This window comes from Molothrus aeneus, chromosome 10, assembly GCF_037042795.1.
Source record: "Molothrus aeneus isolate 106 chromosome 10, BPBGC_Maene_1.0, whole genome shotgun sequence".
In the NCBI taxonomy this organism is placed as follows: Eukaryota; Metazoa; Chordata; class Aves; order Passeriformes; family Icteridae; genus Molothrus; species Molothrus aeneus.
The window spans coordinates 25,173,543-25,192,715 of NC_089655.1; the positions used below are offsets into that span (position 1 = coordinate 25,173,543).

At 49.5% G+C, this 19,173-nt stretch overlaps 1 protein-coding gene across 4 annotated transcripts in view; it reads right to left on the minus strand.

Annotated features, from left to right (window-relative positions):
- Window positions 1–433: 433 nt before the first annotated feature.
- The window catches only part of MBNL1 (muscleblind like splicing regulator 1), a 59,714-nt gene continuing 40,974 nt past the window's right edge, over window positions 434–19,173 (minus strand). Inside the window, exons 5-11 of one of the 4 annotated variants that reach the window (XM_066557101.1) lie at window positions 15,424–15,681; window positions 14,494–14,547; window positions 13,532–13,685; window positions 8,300–8,335; window positions 7,517–7,611; window positions 4,512–4,586; window positions 434–3,737 (exon numbers count right to left, since the gene is read on the minus strand). In XM_066557101.1, coding sequence (XP_066413198.1) covers window positions 4,530–4,586; window positions 7,517–7,611; window positions 8,300–8,335; window positions 13,532–13,685; window positions 14,494–14,547; window positions 15,424–15,681 — 654 coding nt within the window. In that variant the 3' untranslated portion in view covers window positions 434–3,737; window positions 4,512–4,529. The remainder of the gene's footprint in view (window positions 3,738–4,511; window positions 4,587–7,516; window positions 7,612–8,299; window positions 8,336–13,531; window positions 13,686–14,493; window positions 14,548–15,423; window positions 15,682–19,173) is intronic. The other 3 variants (XM_066557102.1, XM_066557103.1, XM_066557104.1) reach the window with 3 other exon arrangements.

A 19,173-nucleotide genomic window follows, 5' to 3' on the forward strand; every position in this document is an offset into this window, starting at 1 on the left:
GGTTTCTGCTGCCCACTCCTCGCCCCCCCAGCTCCCCTGGCTCCCTTCACCCTGAATTCCCGCACCCCCAGCTCCCTGTTCCGCAGTTCCCTGAGGCTCCAGCTCCCTGTGCCCCCTCATTCCCTGTGTCCCGTTCCCCGCAGGGAGGGCCTGGGGGCCCCAGTGTGTCCCTGAATCTCAGAGGTGTCGTCACAGGAGGGTAACGACAGCGGGGGCTGATCCAGAGATCCTGGTGCTTTGCATTTACCCCCAGGATCTAACAGGAATATCCTCAACAGGTGGCATTTTAATACACATCCTGTGGATGGAACATGCTGGTGCGGAGAAGCCCCAGTACCAAATAAAATAAATTGTGGGCAGTCCCACAAGTGCTCAGACATGTTAGAGCCTACATAACACAGTGGAGCCGCTTTAAACCTGGTAGAGGAAAAGATAATTAAGAAAGAGAACTTTTATTAGGGCAATTTCACTTTATTTTTTCCATACAGCAAGGTCAACTATAGCAGTAATAATAAAATAAGCATAAACCCAAATTGCAGCCCAGGACAGAGTACGTAACTGGAGCAACTACAAGCAAAGTAAGTCTGTGGTTATTAAGAGCAAACCCAAGCACGCCCGTCCTTCCAGCAGATGGCCCGGGGGCTGCAGAGCGCAGCTCGTGAATTCATTAATTACTGATTGCTGTCAGCTCCCAGCCCCAGCCTGCTCCCAGCCTTGGCACGCACAGGATGAGCGGGCTCCTGCAAGGCTTCCGTGCAAAGGGCAGATCGCCCAGGTTGTTCCTCACCTGCTGAAAGAACAGGACCACTGCGAGAGAAAACAATCCCCTACCCTACAGCTACGGGCGCTGTTCCGTTTGCCTGTCCATGGCTGAACTCTGTGAATGTCAGTACTTGTTTTGAAGAATCTTTTTTTGTGAACAAGAAACCACTGAAATTGTCAGAAACTGGTTTGAATAGCATATATCTTTAATATATTTTGATACTTTAAACATGCAGTAGATTTTGAATAATGTACGGAATATCTGAGCCATGATTCCCTGGATGGGCTGAAGTACCTGCTTTTTTTTTTCTTTTTTTCCTTTTTTTTTTTTTCCTTTTTTTTTGTTTCTTAATGATTTTCAGGCAGATTTGACCCAGTGGAGCTTCTGTCAGTCATGAGATCTCGGAAGGATGGCAGATCTTTCCAGCTGAAAAAATCCTGGCAAACTACAAGCTGTCCACATAAAGCAAAGCAACTTTTTGGAAGGGGGATGGAGTGCTAACTCTGTGCCACTTTTGCAAGCAATTTTGTTCAGCCTGTCATTTTATTTAGCCTTAACAAAACTCCTTGTAATTATAGACATTTTTATTCAAAATAAGATCTTACTATTATACAGGTTTCTCTCTTTTTTGACTATATACAGAAGTGCAAAAAGTCAACCTTCGCTCTCGACGTCCCAACTGCAGCATAATCAACCCTCAAGAGTTTGCACACACACACTAGAATTCTTGTTACGTAAACTTTGAGTATTTGGATTATCAACAAAAAGTCCCTTGATCTATTGATTATGCAGCTTATTTATAACAAGGCCTGATATTCAGGGATTTCAAAAAATATTTAAACAATATTTTAACATTTGAAATGGATACAGTAGAAAATAAATTTTTTCTAATATCTAGGAACTAGATTTTTTTTTTCATAATAACTAATTACAAACAAAATAAATCATCAAAATATTACTCAATTGTCTGCCAGGATCGTTGCCATAGCAACAACTTAACTTCTTACTTAGCAATGATTATATAATTATAAGATATCCATATAAAAGATCTTTGTTCTTTGAATGAAAACTAGACAAGAACTAACAATGACTGACATTCTTACATTGTCGTATTAGATCAGTAAAATAGAAATCATTTAGTTAACAATAATACGAATACTCATAAGACACTACATATAGATTCCAAACTGAGTATGTTATGAAGAAAACTACTTTTTTTTTTTTTGTATTTTGAAAAAGTCATCAGTAAACTCTAATAAAACAAAATTCTATGAACTGAAATGGTATCAACTGGTAATAGAAAATGAAAACGAGCTAATAAATGTAAGAAATAAAAACTACACTTTTAACAAGAAAAAAATAAGTAAATTCTCTATGGTAAGTCACTACAATAACATGTGAAGTCACCTATACTTTCTTAACACGATTGAAATTACATTGGTATGGGTTTTAACCCGTAATGTAATAATCTAAGGCTTTAATAGATGTACAGTACAATCAGGAAAATCAACACATCATTCTTATCTATAAAGCATCTCTCTCAAGCATAAAAACTCGCAGTAAACTCGGAGTATGGCGAGTTCTAGAACCAAACCCGCGCCTCTCCCTCCCTGCCCACCCGGGGCCTGGCCCCAGGCAGCCCCTGGCTGAACAGAGCAAAAATATCCTTTACTGGCTGCAACATCCAAACCACAAAAAGGAATTCCTTTGGATGAATCCATTCTTAGAACTTGAATGCACATCTATTTGTTTGTTTTTATTTTGTAAAGGCTTTCTAAGGCTATAAGCAGTTAATCTGAACAAAAAAAAATCACATATAAAACTCACCCGAGTATTAACCCACCCAATTTCTACACTAATTAACGTCTCATTTGTCCTATTTTGGTTTGTCATGCATCTGCTGTCAGTGCTTCTGCGTCTTTGTTTAGAGTCGCCGCGGACGCGGGACTTGATGAATTAAAGTGAAACCCATCTCTGCAAAACATTTATAGTCCTTGTGACTCGAGACAGAGGCTATAAATAGAGCAAAAGAAGTTCCTCAAACATTTGTTACTGTGTCTCAGAAATGGCTTTTCCCTTTGCAGATCACCTTATACAGTAACTATGCATAAATATGACATACAACGCCTTGGGAGAGTTTATAGATAATATTGTCCATAAGGGTTATGCACAGCTGGAGCATCTCTCTGGTGCTGCCCACTGGCTGTGAGGAGCAATTGGCCATTTCTGAGACAGCTTTGGTTTGAAACAGAATGGTGCCCTTTGACTGATCAGTACTCATCAAGTCAGTGAAAACGTGGTTCTGAAAATAACACTGCGGAAATAATACTCTGATGGATGTACAGTCTATGGCACTTCATGAGAATCCTTAACAACGTGGTACTTAAAGCCATTGATGTGCTTTAAAATATACACAGTTGTGGTTTTGCTTGGCACATTCATCTCTGTCAGATTCCTCTCTTCTCATTTCTTACAATCTATTACATTAAAAATATTACTCTTAAACAAAAAATTACTGTGCATGCACGCTCTCATCTATAATGGCAATTTTAAATACAAGGTGCACCTTTGTTATTTGTAAACCTTGAAAGAAATAAACTTACTTTAAAAAATTATATCTTGGTCTACAGACGTACCAATACATAATAGATGTCTGCTTAGAGCATCGTCGGCCTTTCCGGGCGGCGTCGGTGGGGAGCAGCCCCAGCAGCGCCCGGGCAGCGCGCGGGAAAGGCGGACGATGCTGCGGGCCTGGACAAGAAATCACCTCAGCACAAATACCAATTCAATGTACAAAGTAGATAGGCAACAGTGTGCAGTGGAGTCCCACGGTCTCGCTTCGTCTCGTTAACATGCAATGTGTGATGTCACTGCTGAGGGGTTCCCAGTGCTGCTGGACAGTATTTACATACACTATGGCTAATGAGCTCGGCCTCTTCCCACCCAAATCCGGCCTCTTCGCCGCCGATACCATCTGGGAAGGGAAGAGCACAAAGTGTTCTCGGCACAGCCGGGACTCAGTCACACACCCCAGCCCCAGCTCCACGCACGGGGCTGTGTCCTTGCAGGGCAGCAGAAGCGTCCCATCCCACTCGAGGCATTCCACCCGCCCCAGCCCGTGCCAGTCACCCTCCCTGCAGCACTCCAGCACTTGAACAATGTTTATGCTCAGCTGAAAGGAGCAGCCGTGATTACAAACCCACTGTGGCCAAAGGGTCAGTCCTCACCCTCAGAAATAATTCCATTATGGCCAAGGAATTGAATAAAAACACGGCAGAAATGGAGGAGAGAGGAAGGTAACACAAAACAGGAGCCATCCTGGGACAGGATGGCTGCAGGGGGGGAATCTCGCAACAGGAGAATTAAGTGTTTCCAAACCCAGGAAATGCTAGGGTTCCAAATTTTGAGATTTAAAAGCCATTCTTTCTGAAGAGAACCTGATGGAATCATCTTCCCCCCAAGTCTGCCCGCAGCTCGGGCCAGTGCTGAGGCCACCACAGACAGAGCATAAATCCCTTTGAACCCAGATTCTGCTGAGTGGGTATGTACAAACTAACACACAGTGTGGCCACTGGTACCCGTGGGATCTCCCCTCAGAGAGGAATGGCCCCTCAGGGGGGTCAGAGCCTCCACCCCCAAAGCTTACTGGTTTTATGAGAAAGAAGTTAAAAACATTCTGTCCCTTACAGCAACAAATTGCACACATAAGAGTAAGAAAAAATACAGCAACAACACATTGGGAACTTACTGTTTGATGACCAAATGTCTACATCTGTGTAACATACTTGTGGCTAGTCAGATGTTCGGCAGATATTATGGGTATCTACAGGTAAGAAATGTAAACAGTGAGTGACAGGTGCAATGAGCCCACCCAGAGGCACAGCATTTGCTACAGAACATCAGTTTGGGAAAGGGAGGATCAGCTGTGAGTCGGTGGATTTTATATCGTAACTATAAGTTAAAGTCAACTGAAGTGCTACAATAGCAACTTATAACTGGAAAACACTGGGTTAAGTACTACTGGACAATTATAAATAAGTATTACTGGTTGTTCAGGAAATAGGAGAAGTTAACATCTACAAGTCATGCAGTGCAGTAATTGAAAATAGCCCTTTTTGTTGGCCTACACAAAATCCTGTGCTTTCAGTGTCTCAGATGATGAATTCTACAGTGGCCTCGTTTCAGTGTGATTTTGTGAAGTGTTCACTGCTGTCAGTGTCCTGGGGTTTGAACGCCAAGCCGACGATGCCCTGAGTCTGATGTTCATGGCTGGTGAAGATGCCTGGCTGAGAAGGGCTCTGCCCTTCCTGCAGCAGCCGCGGCACCGCGCGGAGCAGCCGGCAAGCCAAGCCTCCCCAGGCAGGGAAACAACCCCAAAGGGCTCGGCTGCACGAACGGGACCGAGCACGTGGCTCCCCTCACGGGCCCACCTGCTCAGTGTGCTGTTAGCAAGCCAGGATTACACGGAGCCCAGTGCCAGCAGTGCCACTGACAGGTGACACCGCGCCCTGGCCGTGGGTCACGGCGGCACCGCAGCGCCCAGGGGAGCAGACGTGCCCAGGCACAGGGAGCTGTGCTGGGGCCTGGGACACAACGTGGATTTGCACAATCCCAAATGGCTGTGGCACTTGGAAAGACACTTCTTCCTGAGGGGCACCAAGGCTGGCCTGTGGATCTGCCCAGTAAAGAGAACAGGGATTTCTTCTCAGCTAACTCATTGGCAGGTCCTGCTGCTGTTTTTCCACCCGTGTGCCCTCTCCTCCCCTGGCAGCTCACACATCACAGCATTGCCAACTCCACAGAAATGGGCTTGGAGCAGAATGAAGCTTCTCATACCATGTTTTCCTGCTGCTGCAGGACAGGCTGCGGCACCCGACTGGAGCAGCATCAGGGGCAGTGCTGTCGAACAGACCAAGGACCTTCCACACCAGCCCGGGCAGATGAAGGGCCACATCTTTATAAGCCTTTGGCATGCAGGCACACGGCATTGGGTGGCATTAAATACCTTCAGCATTGCTCACAGGGTATATACATATATGGGCATATATGTATATATGGAGGTTTGGCTGCAGAACTGCACTAAGGGGGTTATGAGGCTCTGGGGAGGAAAGGCATGAAATGACCAGATTCTCCAGCAGAAGGTTTTCCCTGTGGTCTCCCTGGGAAGTGCATGGTTACTAACAGAGAGAGGATTTTAAAATAATGACTTTTTCTGTGGCTTGTCTTGTTCTCACAACCCTCAGGACATGCACAGGATACAGAGACACACTGCAAGTAACTGTCTGGTGCAATAACTACAATATTAAGACACTTTGGGCATACAGGTGACACATATGCAGAGGTAGCCCCACCTATGAACTAGCTTTTCAAAACACAAATTCTTAGGCCAAGTTTAAAGCCCTGAGTGAGCTGTTCATTCAGCAAACATTTCTCAAGAGAAGAACGTGCTAGCTGCTGAGCAGACTAACCTGGGCTGGTTTTGGCATTCTACAATATCCAGGTCCCTTTGGAGGCTCAGGATGTGCATGCCTAGGTGTCACTGCAATGATGCCATTTGGGAATTGTATTTTTGAGAGATGAGGAAGCAGACAGGTTAACGAGGGCTGTACAGCTGGGGCAGCACAAAATGGTAGTGCTCAACAGGTAAAGGTGCAAAGGCTCGAAGCCAAAGGCCCTGGGGCTCACTCTGCAGCTCTGGCTGTCCTGAGGAGCCACCTGTCCTGAGCCAGGAGCCGAGTGCATCAGGTGAGCCTGCCTTAACATTGACATTTACCTGCACGGGAGCACACCTGTAAAGTGCTGAGGAGAACCTGGAGCTCCCCTTTCTAAGGGCACACATGTCATCCCACTGAGCTGGAACCAAGACCTGTATTTCAGACCAGGACTGACAGCTTCCTGGCACGGACAACTAACTGCCCAGCAAATCTCAAAAAATAATTAGCTCTTAGAAGAGGAACAGGAGGCTCTTTAAAACGTTTTTATTGTTTCAGCCAGGTGTTGCACAGAAATCTGCTTTTCTGACAGCGTCCTGTGCTCAGGTGCAGCTCCAGCCGCTCCTCTGGCCCAGGGACTCATCTTTAGAGCACTGGTTCTGGCTTTCCTGGCAGGACTTCTAATCACTTACGTGGTAAAGCTTTACTCTCATGTTCCTGAAATACATCCAAACACGGCAATGACTGGGGTGCCTACTGAGAAATAAACTCAGACTCTAATGGGCATTTTCTTATTTGAGCTCTGGTCAAAGCAATGGGCCATTCCAAGGAGAATCACAAGGCTTCAAGGAAGCCTTTTTGTGTGTGGCCCATGCTCACAGGGTTTTGTTTTACGCTTGGAAGAGGAGAGTCAGAACATGTTTGGACTGCTAAACTCAGACTGTGAGAACCTGCAACCCCTCTGCACAAAGACTCCCCTGGCTTTCCCTGAGTTCTGCACTGAAAGGAGCTGTTGGCTCCACAGAAATGGAAATAAATCATGGGTTTGTGTATTATCCCTTGCTCTTTGCATCCCTGAGAACAGAAATAAGCAGCGTGGCCTATAAATGTCAAGACTGACTCAGAAACTCTATTGTCAATTATTTTTAGCATCAGAAATGGAACTGCAGCACCTTTGGAGCACAGCTAAGGGCTGATTAAGCTGTGCTGCAGCTCTCTGAGAGAATGTGTAGGCCAACAAGAGGTCAGATCCAAACCCCCATGCTCATTAAAGCACCGATTTCGAGTTGTCTGTAAGGAACAAAGCTGTAAATTAGCAAACCTGGTTGGCTGTGGCTGTTGCAGCGAAGGGAACACTTGTGGCAGATGTTGTTGCTGCAGACACAGTGGCTGGCGTAGCACCGTGCACCATGGGAACTTTCGGAAGGAAAATCAAATAAGCAAACGTACAGAAGAGTGTAGCAGTATGGGACCAGAGCGACACGTGGGAGGGTCATTGAGCATGGTTTACCACAGCAGAAAGCCCGAGACACCATTGCCAGCGCGTGACATGCAACCACAGTGCAAAGCAGGACAGCATTCCAGGAGGGAGGGGAGGGAGATGGAAGAGAAAAAAAAGGGGAAAATGCTTGTTACCATCAAATCAAGAAAATCGACACAAACAAGCTTAACCATTTCAATATGAAAAACAACAGGAGAGCTTTTTCAATGCCCTTACATTTACAAATTTTTGTCCTTTAGAAATTCAACCCAAATATTAACTGCTAACAGAAATTAATCTTGTAGAAGGACAGAATACAGCTACGTGGTTATGGTAAGATACAGTCTTTAGTTAACATAAGATAGGTTCTAAACACTGGAACTCATAGTCCAGTCAAAATCCACCAAGGAACAATGTGCAATTAAAAACTGCTGTACAAAATTAACATCTACGTGTCCATGTCAATTAAATAAAACAATCACATTTAATTGACAGGTGTTAGTGCAGGAGGCTCGGGGAGATGGACTGGCACGAGGGCTGTACATTAAATCTAGCAGTGGATTTTGAGGGTCTGTGAGCTGCACCACAGGTTTAAGATAATCAAGAAACAAAGCTGGCACCTACCAACACTTGTAGCGGGTGTCATGCACAATATTGAGCCTGCTCATCATGCATTGCAACAGGAAGGTGGATTTGGAAAGGGAAAAGAATTAAAACAACCCATCACACGTGTAATTAGAAATTTCATTGAACAAAGAAGAAAAATTGTTATTACGGGCACAGTGGCATGTAACTGTCAGCACAATCAAACCACACAATAGCACAGTGATCCGTTAGAACGAGGCCTCAGGGACGGGTGGAGCTGTGCTGGGACCCTGCCGGGCCCTCCACGGCCAGGAAAGCCTTCCTCAGCTCTAACTCACAGCTCCTGAAACCTTCCTGCCTTTTGACAAACGCCTTGTCATGGTCCTTTCCCTGCTCTCCTCAGATCACAAGAGATGCTCCAAACTCACCCTGCCTGGTGCCTGCGGTCCCCAGCGCAGGGACCAGGGACCAGGCCCTGCTGTCCTTGTTGGAGCCATCCAGGCAGATGGACAGTGGGACAGAGAGCCTCTCCTCTCCTCTCCTCTCCTCTCCTCTCCTCTCCTCTCCTCTCCTCTCCTCTCCTCTCCTCTCCTCTCCGAGCAGTGGCTGAATGGTCCCTGTGCCCTGAGCAGCTCCCAGTGACACCTCACAAGCCCTGCTCAGCCTTCTGTTCTACATTGTAGGATGTATTTAAGCTGCTGGTGCCTGGGGTCACAGCCCCAACTCCCTTCAGGCCACACACCTGCAGAGTTCTGCCCTGCAACCAGAGCCAGAGCAGGAAGGTGTTTTTAGGATCATTCTGGCATCATTTTTAAGTATCACCAAGCCAGCAATTCTCTAAGTTACAGAGCAAAATGCCTTCCACCAGACTGATCTCACAATCTTCTATTTCTGCTTCCAAGATTATAAACATATACTGATCTTCCAGAATATCCATTTTAATAAACTATTTACTTTTTAATTTAACAAATAACATTTATTAACACTGTTAATGATGAGTGACACAGCAGAAACAGAAAACACTCTGAACTCTGGTAATGAGATTGCAGTGGGAATGGAAACATATCCTAGCAGACATCCCAGGGCTGTACTGGGGACAGGAAACAGCTCCAGCCGTGCCCAGCGCTGGAGGGGATGCACAGCCTCAGGAGCATTTAACTGTGCAGGGAAGAATCAGGCCAGTTTAATTACTGCTGGGGCCAAGGTTATCCTCTGTCACTGCTGCATCTGTAAGGCAACAAAGGCAAGGGCATCATCCTGTTCCCTAATTACTCCTGTGTCAAGGAAGAGACTGAGCACATTGGCAAAGAAAGGGTAAAGGAAGGGCGCCTCTCCTGACCTCCCCCGGCACAAATCACGGCTGAAGCCAAGGGAATCACCTGCAAGATTAAAAAATGGAGTAGAATTTGGCTAAAAAGTACAAACAGTAAGCAGAACTGCTTTCTTGGTCCCTCTTGTGGGCATTAATGGGGTTTCAGAGCAGAAGCTCTGAGCTGTGGCTCTGCAGAGGTGCCCCATGCACACGGCTGTGCACCCTGCAATGGTCCCCCTGCACAAGGGTATGTTACACCTGCTACACATTGCTGGGTGTTACAACCACTCGAAAACATCCCTGTAACACTGTTCAGTGAAAAGCTCCAAATTTCAGTCTGAATGATCATCATTAACACTATGACCAGTGCACACAGTTTTGAAAGGAATTAAAGCAAATGAACATGAGGCAGAAAGTGGAATGCTTGCTGGGGTGGCATAATTCCCAAATACAGATATTATGCTTTATGACCCTCTTACCAGTAATAAAAATAATTTTTGCTATGATCCTAATATTCAGCTTGACTTCAGAAGCTTTGACTTACTAATGAGAACACATGAATAATGAATGTTCACTTTTAATGTTCCCTGGCTGTTCGGCACAAGGCAGATTTTTAATTTGAGGATGTTTTGACCTAAATGACCACAACTTCATAACCAGATTATTTCTGCAACACAATAAAGCTATTTCTATAAATATTCTAGGTTTACTGTTGTTTTAATTATTTTTTTCTCTTTTCTCCTTTGTATTATCCCCTCAGTCTATTTTTCCTGCCCAATCTACTAACACCTAATTAAAAACAACACTCCAGACAGCACAAGCACTCCTGTGGAGGTGAGCAGCGGTGTGTGACCTTTCCCTCCCCAATATTTTGGGGGAGAGCAGTGGTTTTGCACAGGCCCAGCAGCCCCAGGGAGAAAAGTCCCCTTAGGAAAGCCTCTGGGCACTGAGTCCCAGGCAGGAGCAAGGGAGTCTCTGGTGCTGAAGCTGCAGCAATTGAACAAACACACAATGGGTTAACACAAGGCACAGGGAGCTGCAGCCTTTCCTCATGGGCTCTGGGGTTCAGCTGCCACCCTGCCCCTTGCAGCTGCACCACCCAACTCCTGGGAGCATCCTGCCAACCTGACCCCTTGCTCTGGAGGCCAGTCTGGTCACCTGGGGGCACACCTGGGGCCGAGCAGCTGCACTCACACTCCTGAGGAGAAGGGAGCTGAGGCACAGCATGGTCCCAGGCACTGGGCAGGATGTCACTCAGCTGCCCCAGGAGCACTGCGGCAGCTCCAGGAGCACTGCAGGACATGGAGCAGCTGAAGGTCTGAGGACCTGGAGCGCTGCACATTCACAGAGGGAGGGTCACCCACGTCTGCCAAGGTGTCCCCAGCTGGCAGCCAGGACCCAGGGACCAAACCCAGGCATGCAGAGCCTCCTGACTCGGCACACTAACTGCCCTTATCTCAACAGCACAAACGTTCCTGGCTCTTTCTTGCCACACCCCTGAACTCCCCTCTCAGCCTGGGGACAGCTTCCAGCAGCCATGGTTTCGGGGACCCCTCAAGAGGGGAGCTGTGCACAGAGGGAGCTTTAGTTGAGAGAGGTGATGTGCATGTCTGAAGAACATTTAATCACTTAAGGGGTGCTGGAGTGCAGTGTCCACTCCCAGGCATGGATGCTCCCTGGATGTGATCACATCCCTGGCACACAGGCAGCCAGAACAATGCCTTACAATTCAGAAGAGGTATCTGAGGTTTCCTGCAGTATCAGTGGGAAAACATGAGGAGTGAAGTGCCCTGCAGAGGGGAGGGTCCTGCCCAGGGCACACCCACCCTGTGTAGGTTCTGCAGGTGTCCCCCCCTCCAGCCCTCCTGCACACTCTGCCTGGAGCAACTAGGAACACTCACACCTTGGGTGTGTGAACCTGAAAAATGTCACTTTAATTCAGATCCCACTGAGCTGCCCTGGCCCTGCTCCGTGGCCGTGGAGCTGGGGGCACCCACGCTCTGTGCTCTCCATGGCTTTGCAGGGACAGATGGAGAAACTCTGTGTCCATGTGACTGAGCCCAAACAGGAACTGATCCCAGCTCATTTGAAGCGGAAAACTAAAAAGGGCAAGGTGCCAAAGTCATTTTTCAAACTTTTTGGAAAGTACTGGACTACTGGAAAGCTCAAATTGCAGCTATCTGAAAAATATAAAGAGAGAATTTATAATAGCTCAGGCTAAAAACTCCCTTACTTTTATTGTGTAACATATACTAAACTCCAGTGGTCAGGAAAGGTCTAATGAAGCTCAAGAACCACTGCCAAGCTCCTGGAGGTTTCAGTGTGGATCTGCTGGAGGAAGAGCTGAGGTAAGGTGTGTCAAGAGCCAGTGGGAAAGACCCCAGTCTATGATGAGGTGCAAATGGGGTCTGGCATACACAAACCACAACCCCAGCTCCTGAGTTCCAGGGGGAAGCACAAAGGCAGCTCCAGCATTTCCAGGAACCATCCAGCCCCTTGCTGCTTTCATGGAAGCTGGAAAATTGCAGTTTACAGACCCCACTAGTCATGCTGTGCCAAAAGAGATCTGTAAATTGTTTAACATTCATAGGAAGGATTCTGAGTCTATCTGGATGGGGCTCTGAGCTCTGAGCAGCCTGGTCTATTGGAAGGTGTCTCCCCATGGCAGGGGTTTGCAATGAGGTGGTCTTTAAGGCCCTTCCCAACCCCAGCCATCCAGTGGTTCCATGAGTCTATGACTGCATATGCATTTTTATATGAATTTTAATATGTGGGCTAGGGATCTGACCTGCAGCTTACCCAACCCATCTTGCTATTGATTCCAGCAAGCTTTGCAACATTTACCAATACATTTCAGTGGCTGCAATGCATTTTTGCATTATTAAAATGCACTAGATCAAGAAACTGATTTTTGTGCCATTTAAAGTACACAAGTGGTTGCATGCCAGATCATGACAGAATAGTAAAGGGCACTGTACTGATCTCCTGGGAACATACTTGCTGAAGATGCTCTGGATAAAATCCTTTAAAATTCTGGGTAGAGACTGATTACCTGTATTTCTTCCCCTTCCCAGTCTGAATTAAGAGGGGCTGTCCTCACAGACTCTATCCCATTTCTGAGTACAGCTCTATCAGCTCTGCACACTCCTGGAATGATGGTGCTGCTTTAGTGTGGGTTCAGGTGTAACAAACTACCTCAGCTGTGTAACCAAGGGCAGAAGCTCCCAGGACATACTGGAGATCATTTCTCATGCAGTGCCATCAGCAGAACCAAAGCACGTATTCCAGCTTTATGTCCCATCACAAGTCCTCCAAAAGTATTTCTGCTTAATCCATAGTAGAGCCATCAACTCTTCACCAATTACACCAGGACTCTTGGCTGAGAACAAGCACTTGGCTTTACTCAGTCCAAGACCAGCCCTGAGACATCAGCGGTGGATGCCCAAGCTGTGACTGCTTGTGTAGGTTTGTGTTTCTCCACCTGTGAGACTGCCTGTGCTGCCTGGGATCACTGCACCCCATGAAAACCTCATTAAAAAACCCCTGCGTGTGTGTGACTCAGAGCCACTGCTGCCAAGGCCAAGGGGTCTTACAGGGAAACAAGCACAACAGCGGAGGGATATGGAAGGAAGAGCAGTTAATCCAGGGAAAGAGGAAGGAGAGAGGAGATTTCAAATTCTGATTTGGGTGAGAGAGCATGATGCTGATTTTGTGTTAGACTGGAGAAGTCCCGCCCAGTTTCTGCGAGGAGCAGAGAGAAGGCAGCGTGCCCACAGGCAGCCCTCCTGTGCCCAGGGGCAGGGGCACTGCCGTGCCCTGCCTGGAGGAGCTGCCCGAGCCTGGCACAGCGGCCTCAGCGCACACCGCGTTTGCACCAGCGACCTACAGCTGCCTCCTAGAGTGCTGCTCCCAGAAATCCCCCTGCCCCGCCCCTGGAAAGGCACCAGTGATGCACTTACCTGGTGGGAGAAAGGCTGTATGCTGCTGTAACTGCATGTTGGCAAGAGCTTGCTGGTATTGGAAGATACCAGTGTTAAAGACTGCGGTGGCACCATTGGTTTTTTCAAGCGCAGGCCTCTTTGGTAAGGGGGGAAGTACAGCTTGAGGAATTCCCTGAATGGTGGATGGGTATAAAAATAAAGTCCAGTAACAAAAAGAAAGAAAAAAGGGGAGAGGGTGGGTGGGGTGTGGAGGAGGATGGGAAAGAAGGAGGGAGGGAGGGAGGGAGGGAGGGAGGGAGGAGAAAAGGAGAGAGAAAAAGGAAAAAAGAAAAATCAGTAGAAGGCAAAATAACCAGGCAGCACCATGTTTCTCCATGAGCAAGCAAGCGGCATAGCAGACTGAACTACCAAATAAAAGGCGAGGGAACAGCTTTCCAGGGAGCACTGTTTGCCTACCACGACAGCGGCACAGGGAGCGGCGGGACAGCCGCCGCGGGCACCGGCATCAGTGCCACGCCAGGGAAAGCTTCGGGTGGGCCAGGAGCGAGGCTCTCGGGGAAGCAGCACTGCTAGCTCCATGAGGATCACACATAGAAGCCATGTTAATAGTCACCGTCTGGAGTGGATGGCAGGGCCGTGGTGACACCCCAGTCCCCGGGCCCCAGCGCTGCCCGGGCATGCAGAGCGCGCCGCATGCTGGCCCCGGCCGCCTCCGCGCCACCAAGCCATGCCAACGCCCCTGCGCCGGCACCCGGGAGGGACAGGGACAGGGACAGGGACAGGGACAGGGGAGGGGACGGGAAGGGGCCGGCGGAACGCGGGGGCGGCAGGGAGGGCACCCAGCCTGGCCCGGCCGCCCGCACGCCCTTTGCCGGGGACGCGGGGAGGGAAACCGGGAGGTTCCATTGCTACACATTAACCCCAAACTCGACTCTACGATACAGCTACATGCCAAGCTAAAAGGTGAAAGGTCATAGTACCAGGTCAAAGGTTGCCTCGAGGGGTCGCTTCAGTGATTTGACAGCCGACTGAGTCTTAATTAGCAGGCAGCGAGCACATGATGGCAATGGCCAGTGGGGTCAAGCGCATTAACATAAACAGCAAGCAGAGGTGCGTCATGGGGGCAGCAGTGCATTTGGGGAGGTGAGAAAAAACAAATAAAAACAAATCACCGGATGCCGTGTACAACGGTAACAAGACTAGGCATGCACGGGCCGACGGGCAGGGCAGCGGGGCGGCAGGGGGTGCCCGCACAGCCGGGCTCACGGCCACGCACAGCCACCGCCTCGCCCCGCCGGCCCTGCCGCCCCCTCTGTGCTCCGCTTCCCACACCCACGGCTCAGCACAGGCGGGACCCCTGCCACCACAGCCCCCCGGTGCTGCCCTTGCCTCGCCAGCACACCAGCTCCTCACGGGGCCCAGGCCCGGCTGCTACAGCTACGGGCCTGCACTGCACCCGGACAGCCACCGCCAGCCCTAGGGGACACGGGACGGGGACAGCAGCAACACGGTCAATCCGCTCCAAACTACGCCTCTACAAACACGGACTTACAGAAACTAAACACGGATTTATCTGGCTGTGCAGCTGGGCAGATCCACATCTGCCCACACACACAGATGTACAGCCAACCAGAGACACAAGGAGCCCACACGTACAGACACGCACACACGTATGCACGCACAGAGGTACACACAGCTACTCCGGACATCAGCAGGCAAAATTAGTCAAACACCTCAATGGTCTGGAACTACTTCACAGCAGATCTGGCACCACATGCTGAGAAAGCTCATTGCACTGGGTAGTGACCGGGGTCCCCAAGCACACGCACCCTCCTCAGCAAGGACAAACACACATCCACCATTGCCTCTCCTCAATGTACGTCTACGTCCACGAGCGCTCCCACACTCACCATGGCAGCTGCAGTCGCTGCTGCTTGGGCAGCTGCAGCTTGGTTAACCTGGTACTGGGCAGCCTTGATCTTGGCTTGCAGGTGTGCAGGAGGGTGAAAATATTTGCACTTTTCCCGGGAGCACCTCCCTTTGATGTAATCCATGCAGACGGTGACGGTGTTGTCGTTGGTGTCGATCATGGCGCTGTCGGCGGGGTGAGCGAACCGGCAGTCGTTCTCTCCCCTGTTGCAGTTCCCACGCTGGTACTCTCGACACACCTGTGACACCAGGAAAAGAAAGACACTTACTTTGGGTGATGGGTGTCACAGGCACGGCTTGGAGCAGAGACAAGCTTTCTGAAAATCTGCCAGAGCACCATGAGGAAGGGGCCTGGCCCAGGCGGTGCACTGCCGTGGGATGGGGGGCTCAGGAACCTGGCAGCAGAGACTGGCTTCCCCAGAGCCACTTCTGCTGTCAAGGAGCATGAAACCCCACCGTGACCAGAGCCAAGCACACAGCAGGTGTCACTCTGGCTCCCACTGAGCTGCCCAGGGGGCTGTTTCTGTCTCCTGAAATGTGCCGTGGCTGCTCTTGGGCACCACCCAAGCACCCCAAGGTGCTCGGCCATGCCCTGCTGTGACCTGGCTGTGCTCCATGTGCTCATTAGGGTGAGTGGATGGTGTGTGGCCACCCCCAGGGAGCCCCACCGGGTGGGCACTCTGTGTCCATGTGCCCCCAGGATCCAGGCACCTGCCAGGAGACAGCAAGCCGAGCCCACGGGGGTGGCACAGCCTCTGTGCTGCCCAGCCATCACCCTGGGGAGGTGAGGAACAGCAGCAGCACAGCCGGAGCAGCCACTGCCAGCAGCCAGATGGAGCTGAGGGCTCAGACACTGCAGCTGCGTGGGTGACAGCCCCTGCAGTGTCCCCGGGGGCTCCAGCCAGCCCCGAGCCCACACAGACACGGACTGTGCCACCAGTGTGACAAACACCAGCCCCCTCTGCACACGTGCCAGCCCTGTGTCTGACACACTGACTGACAGACTGACGTGGGCTCCTGTCACGGTCAGCTCTCCCCAAACTGCCAACAAAACACACTCTGCATCCCAGATTTCCAAAGGCCGCAGGAAACAAAGGGACAAAAGCAACCAGGTCTGCATAAAAATAAAACCCTTTAGCAGATGGAATTTCCTGTTCAAGGTGGGTGCCTGTGAGCTTGGATCATAAGTATTTCCTCAAGGACCTCAGCTCTGATCCCTGCAACAACCCAGATTTGGTGGTGGTTTGGTTTCCCTTCACACCAGTCCTCTGGCTGCTCTTTAACCCTCGTGCCACTGCCTGTGCCACCTGCAAATCCTCCATGGGTATGAACTGATCCCTGCAGGACCAGGACCAGGTCAAAACATTTGTCCTGTGTGAAAACATTTGTCCAGGGCCATTCCTGCAGGACCCTGCTCATAGGCTTTTTTTACGTGGTGACAGACTCCAGGTATGCATTGGCACCTGAGCCACCTGAGTCAAGCCCAGCCCCGCCATGGCCCCTGCTCATCCTGTGCCCTCTTGCTCAGGGCCCACAGAACAGATTCTGCAGCACGCCAGAAACAGCTCAGGCAAATTCCTGGGCTGGAAAAGAACCACTGGCCTGCCAGGTAATCCTGCAGCCAGATCCCTTCCCTGGTCCAGCCCCCTGCAGTGACACATGCCAGCCAGCACAACAGCCCTGATCTGATCACCCACAGCTGACCAGCTCCAAGAACTTCTAAGCTGCTTCTTTCTGGCAAAGCCTGGCATGTAAGAACCAAGCAAGAAACAGCAGCTTGGCTGTGGTCATTCCTGACTTGGGAACACTTCTAATAGAAAATGATGGCATTCCAACAGAAACAGCTGGTTTTGATAAAGTGTTAGGCAATTCCTTTTTCTCTCTCTCTGTCCTTCTTGCTTCTTTTCTAGTTCACTGAAGAACCACACTTTGTTTGAGATATTTCCTGCAGGGGAGGAGTGTGAGGAAAGCTATGGAAAAGCCTGAAGCCATGACATTTCCATCCTGAGATGCAGATTCCTTACAGGAGTGGCTGAAAGCACTGGACACCCAACAGCTGCACGCTGTCAGTGTGAAATCCAGATGAAAGCCATCCCACTGCTAGTATCAGTCACTGACCTCACTTCACCAAGACTCACATTAATTCAGGAGACACAGTGCTGCCCGACAGAGCTGTGGTGTCTGCCTGCATCCCTGAGAACCCCAGGTGTGCTTACTGAGAGCTTTCAGCCTGGGAACAGCCTGGGTCTGTGTGCCAGAACGTGTGCTGACTTAATTCCTGCCAGAGTATATCACTCTTGAAAACAAATATTTAAAATTCTAAGCAGAACCAATCATAGTCCAAGATTAGATGCTAACATCATTGTGGTTATTTTTCTCCAGGACAGTTCATTCCAAGGGAGAGTGAGTGAGTGGAGCCTTATAAAGCTCTGATCATGCCATAACAAATGGCAATGCCGCAGCTGCAGCTCCCTGGAAGGGCAGGTAGACACTGCTGGCTCCTCTGGGAGGTAACAGCCAGGTCATGCAGAATCTCCAAAATCCATTCTGTGTTTCTGTAGCCTATAAAGTACATTCAAATATTTTGCTGCTCATAAAATTTACATGCTTGTTTAGTGTTTGGATACTAAATTTGGATACTCCAGATCAGATGACCACTGTACTGGAAAGCATTTGCAAGTTATGTTCTCACCTACATGTTTCACTGCTTAAACTGAATTTGCAGAAGGGAAAAACAGTATTGTGACCCTGAGAGTGCCACTCTAGCATCTCCCTCTCATGCAGAGGAGTTTGGCTCAGCAGTGCACCACTTCTCTGAGCAGCAGCATCAAGAGAATGCAGCATCCAGAGGGACAAATCCTGCCTGCTGAGGTCCCAGATGACATCAGCTCCCTGTGCACAGCGGTCACAGCCCGTGGCCAGCACCAGGGCTGCCCTGGAGGGGCACATAAAGGGTGCTCCTGCTTCCCTGGCTGCTTGGGGACAATGGGTACATCCTGCTTATGACCAGGCTGCTTTTGAGGCCTCATGTCCCACACTGACCATCCATGGGCACTGCAGGGCTGGAAGCACAATCAAACACAGCAGCTGATCTTGGCAGCACAACCCAAAGGGTTCCCACCATAGGCATCCTCCTCTCCATACTCATTTCCAAATCCATTATGATTTATTTATGAATTTACCTAATTGCATTTTGGTTTTAATCCACCTCTGGCAGGTGTCCATCTTTAAACAGAGTCCTCAAGGGAAAATCATCCCTGGGTGATTACAACCAGCCACCTCTGTGCCAGCTCAGAGCTCGGCATGGCTGCCTCCCTGCAACCTGAGCATGCTTTGGGGAACGCTTCCCTTGGGGAAAACATCTCTAAAAAGGGAAATGATGTGATCCCACAGGAGGGTGACCTGTGGTGATGTGAGCTCTGAGAATAGTGACAGCAGCAGCGGGAAATGCTGGCTGCCAGATGACCTCCACACTGCTCCCAGCTCGCCCCTTCCGAGCAGCAGCCTGTCAGTCAGGGATGCAGCTAAGGAAAAGGAATTCATTTCCCTTGGAAGGAGAGTTAATCCCTGTTAGTGCAGATGCACAGGCAGAAGGAACAGAGTTACAAATACAGCAGGCTGCATAAAACAGAGATCCTTCTTGCTCCTCCCAGCGTGCTCCCTGAGCTCAGTGAGCAGACCCACTGCCAGAAGGGAGACCAGCAGCCTTGAGCCCTCACCCTGCCGTGTCC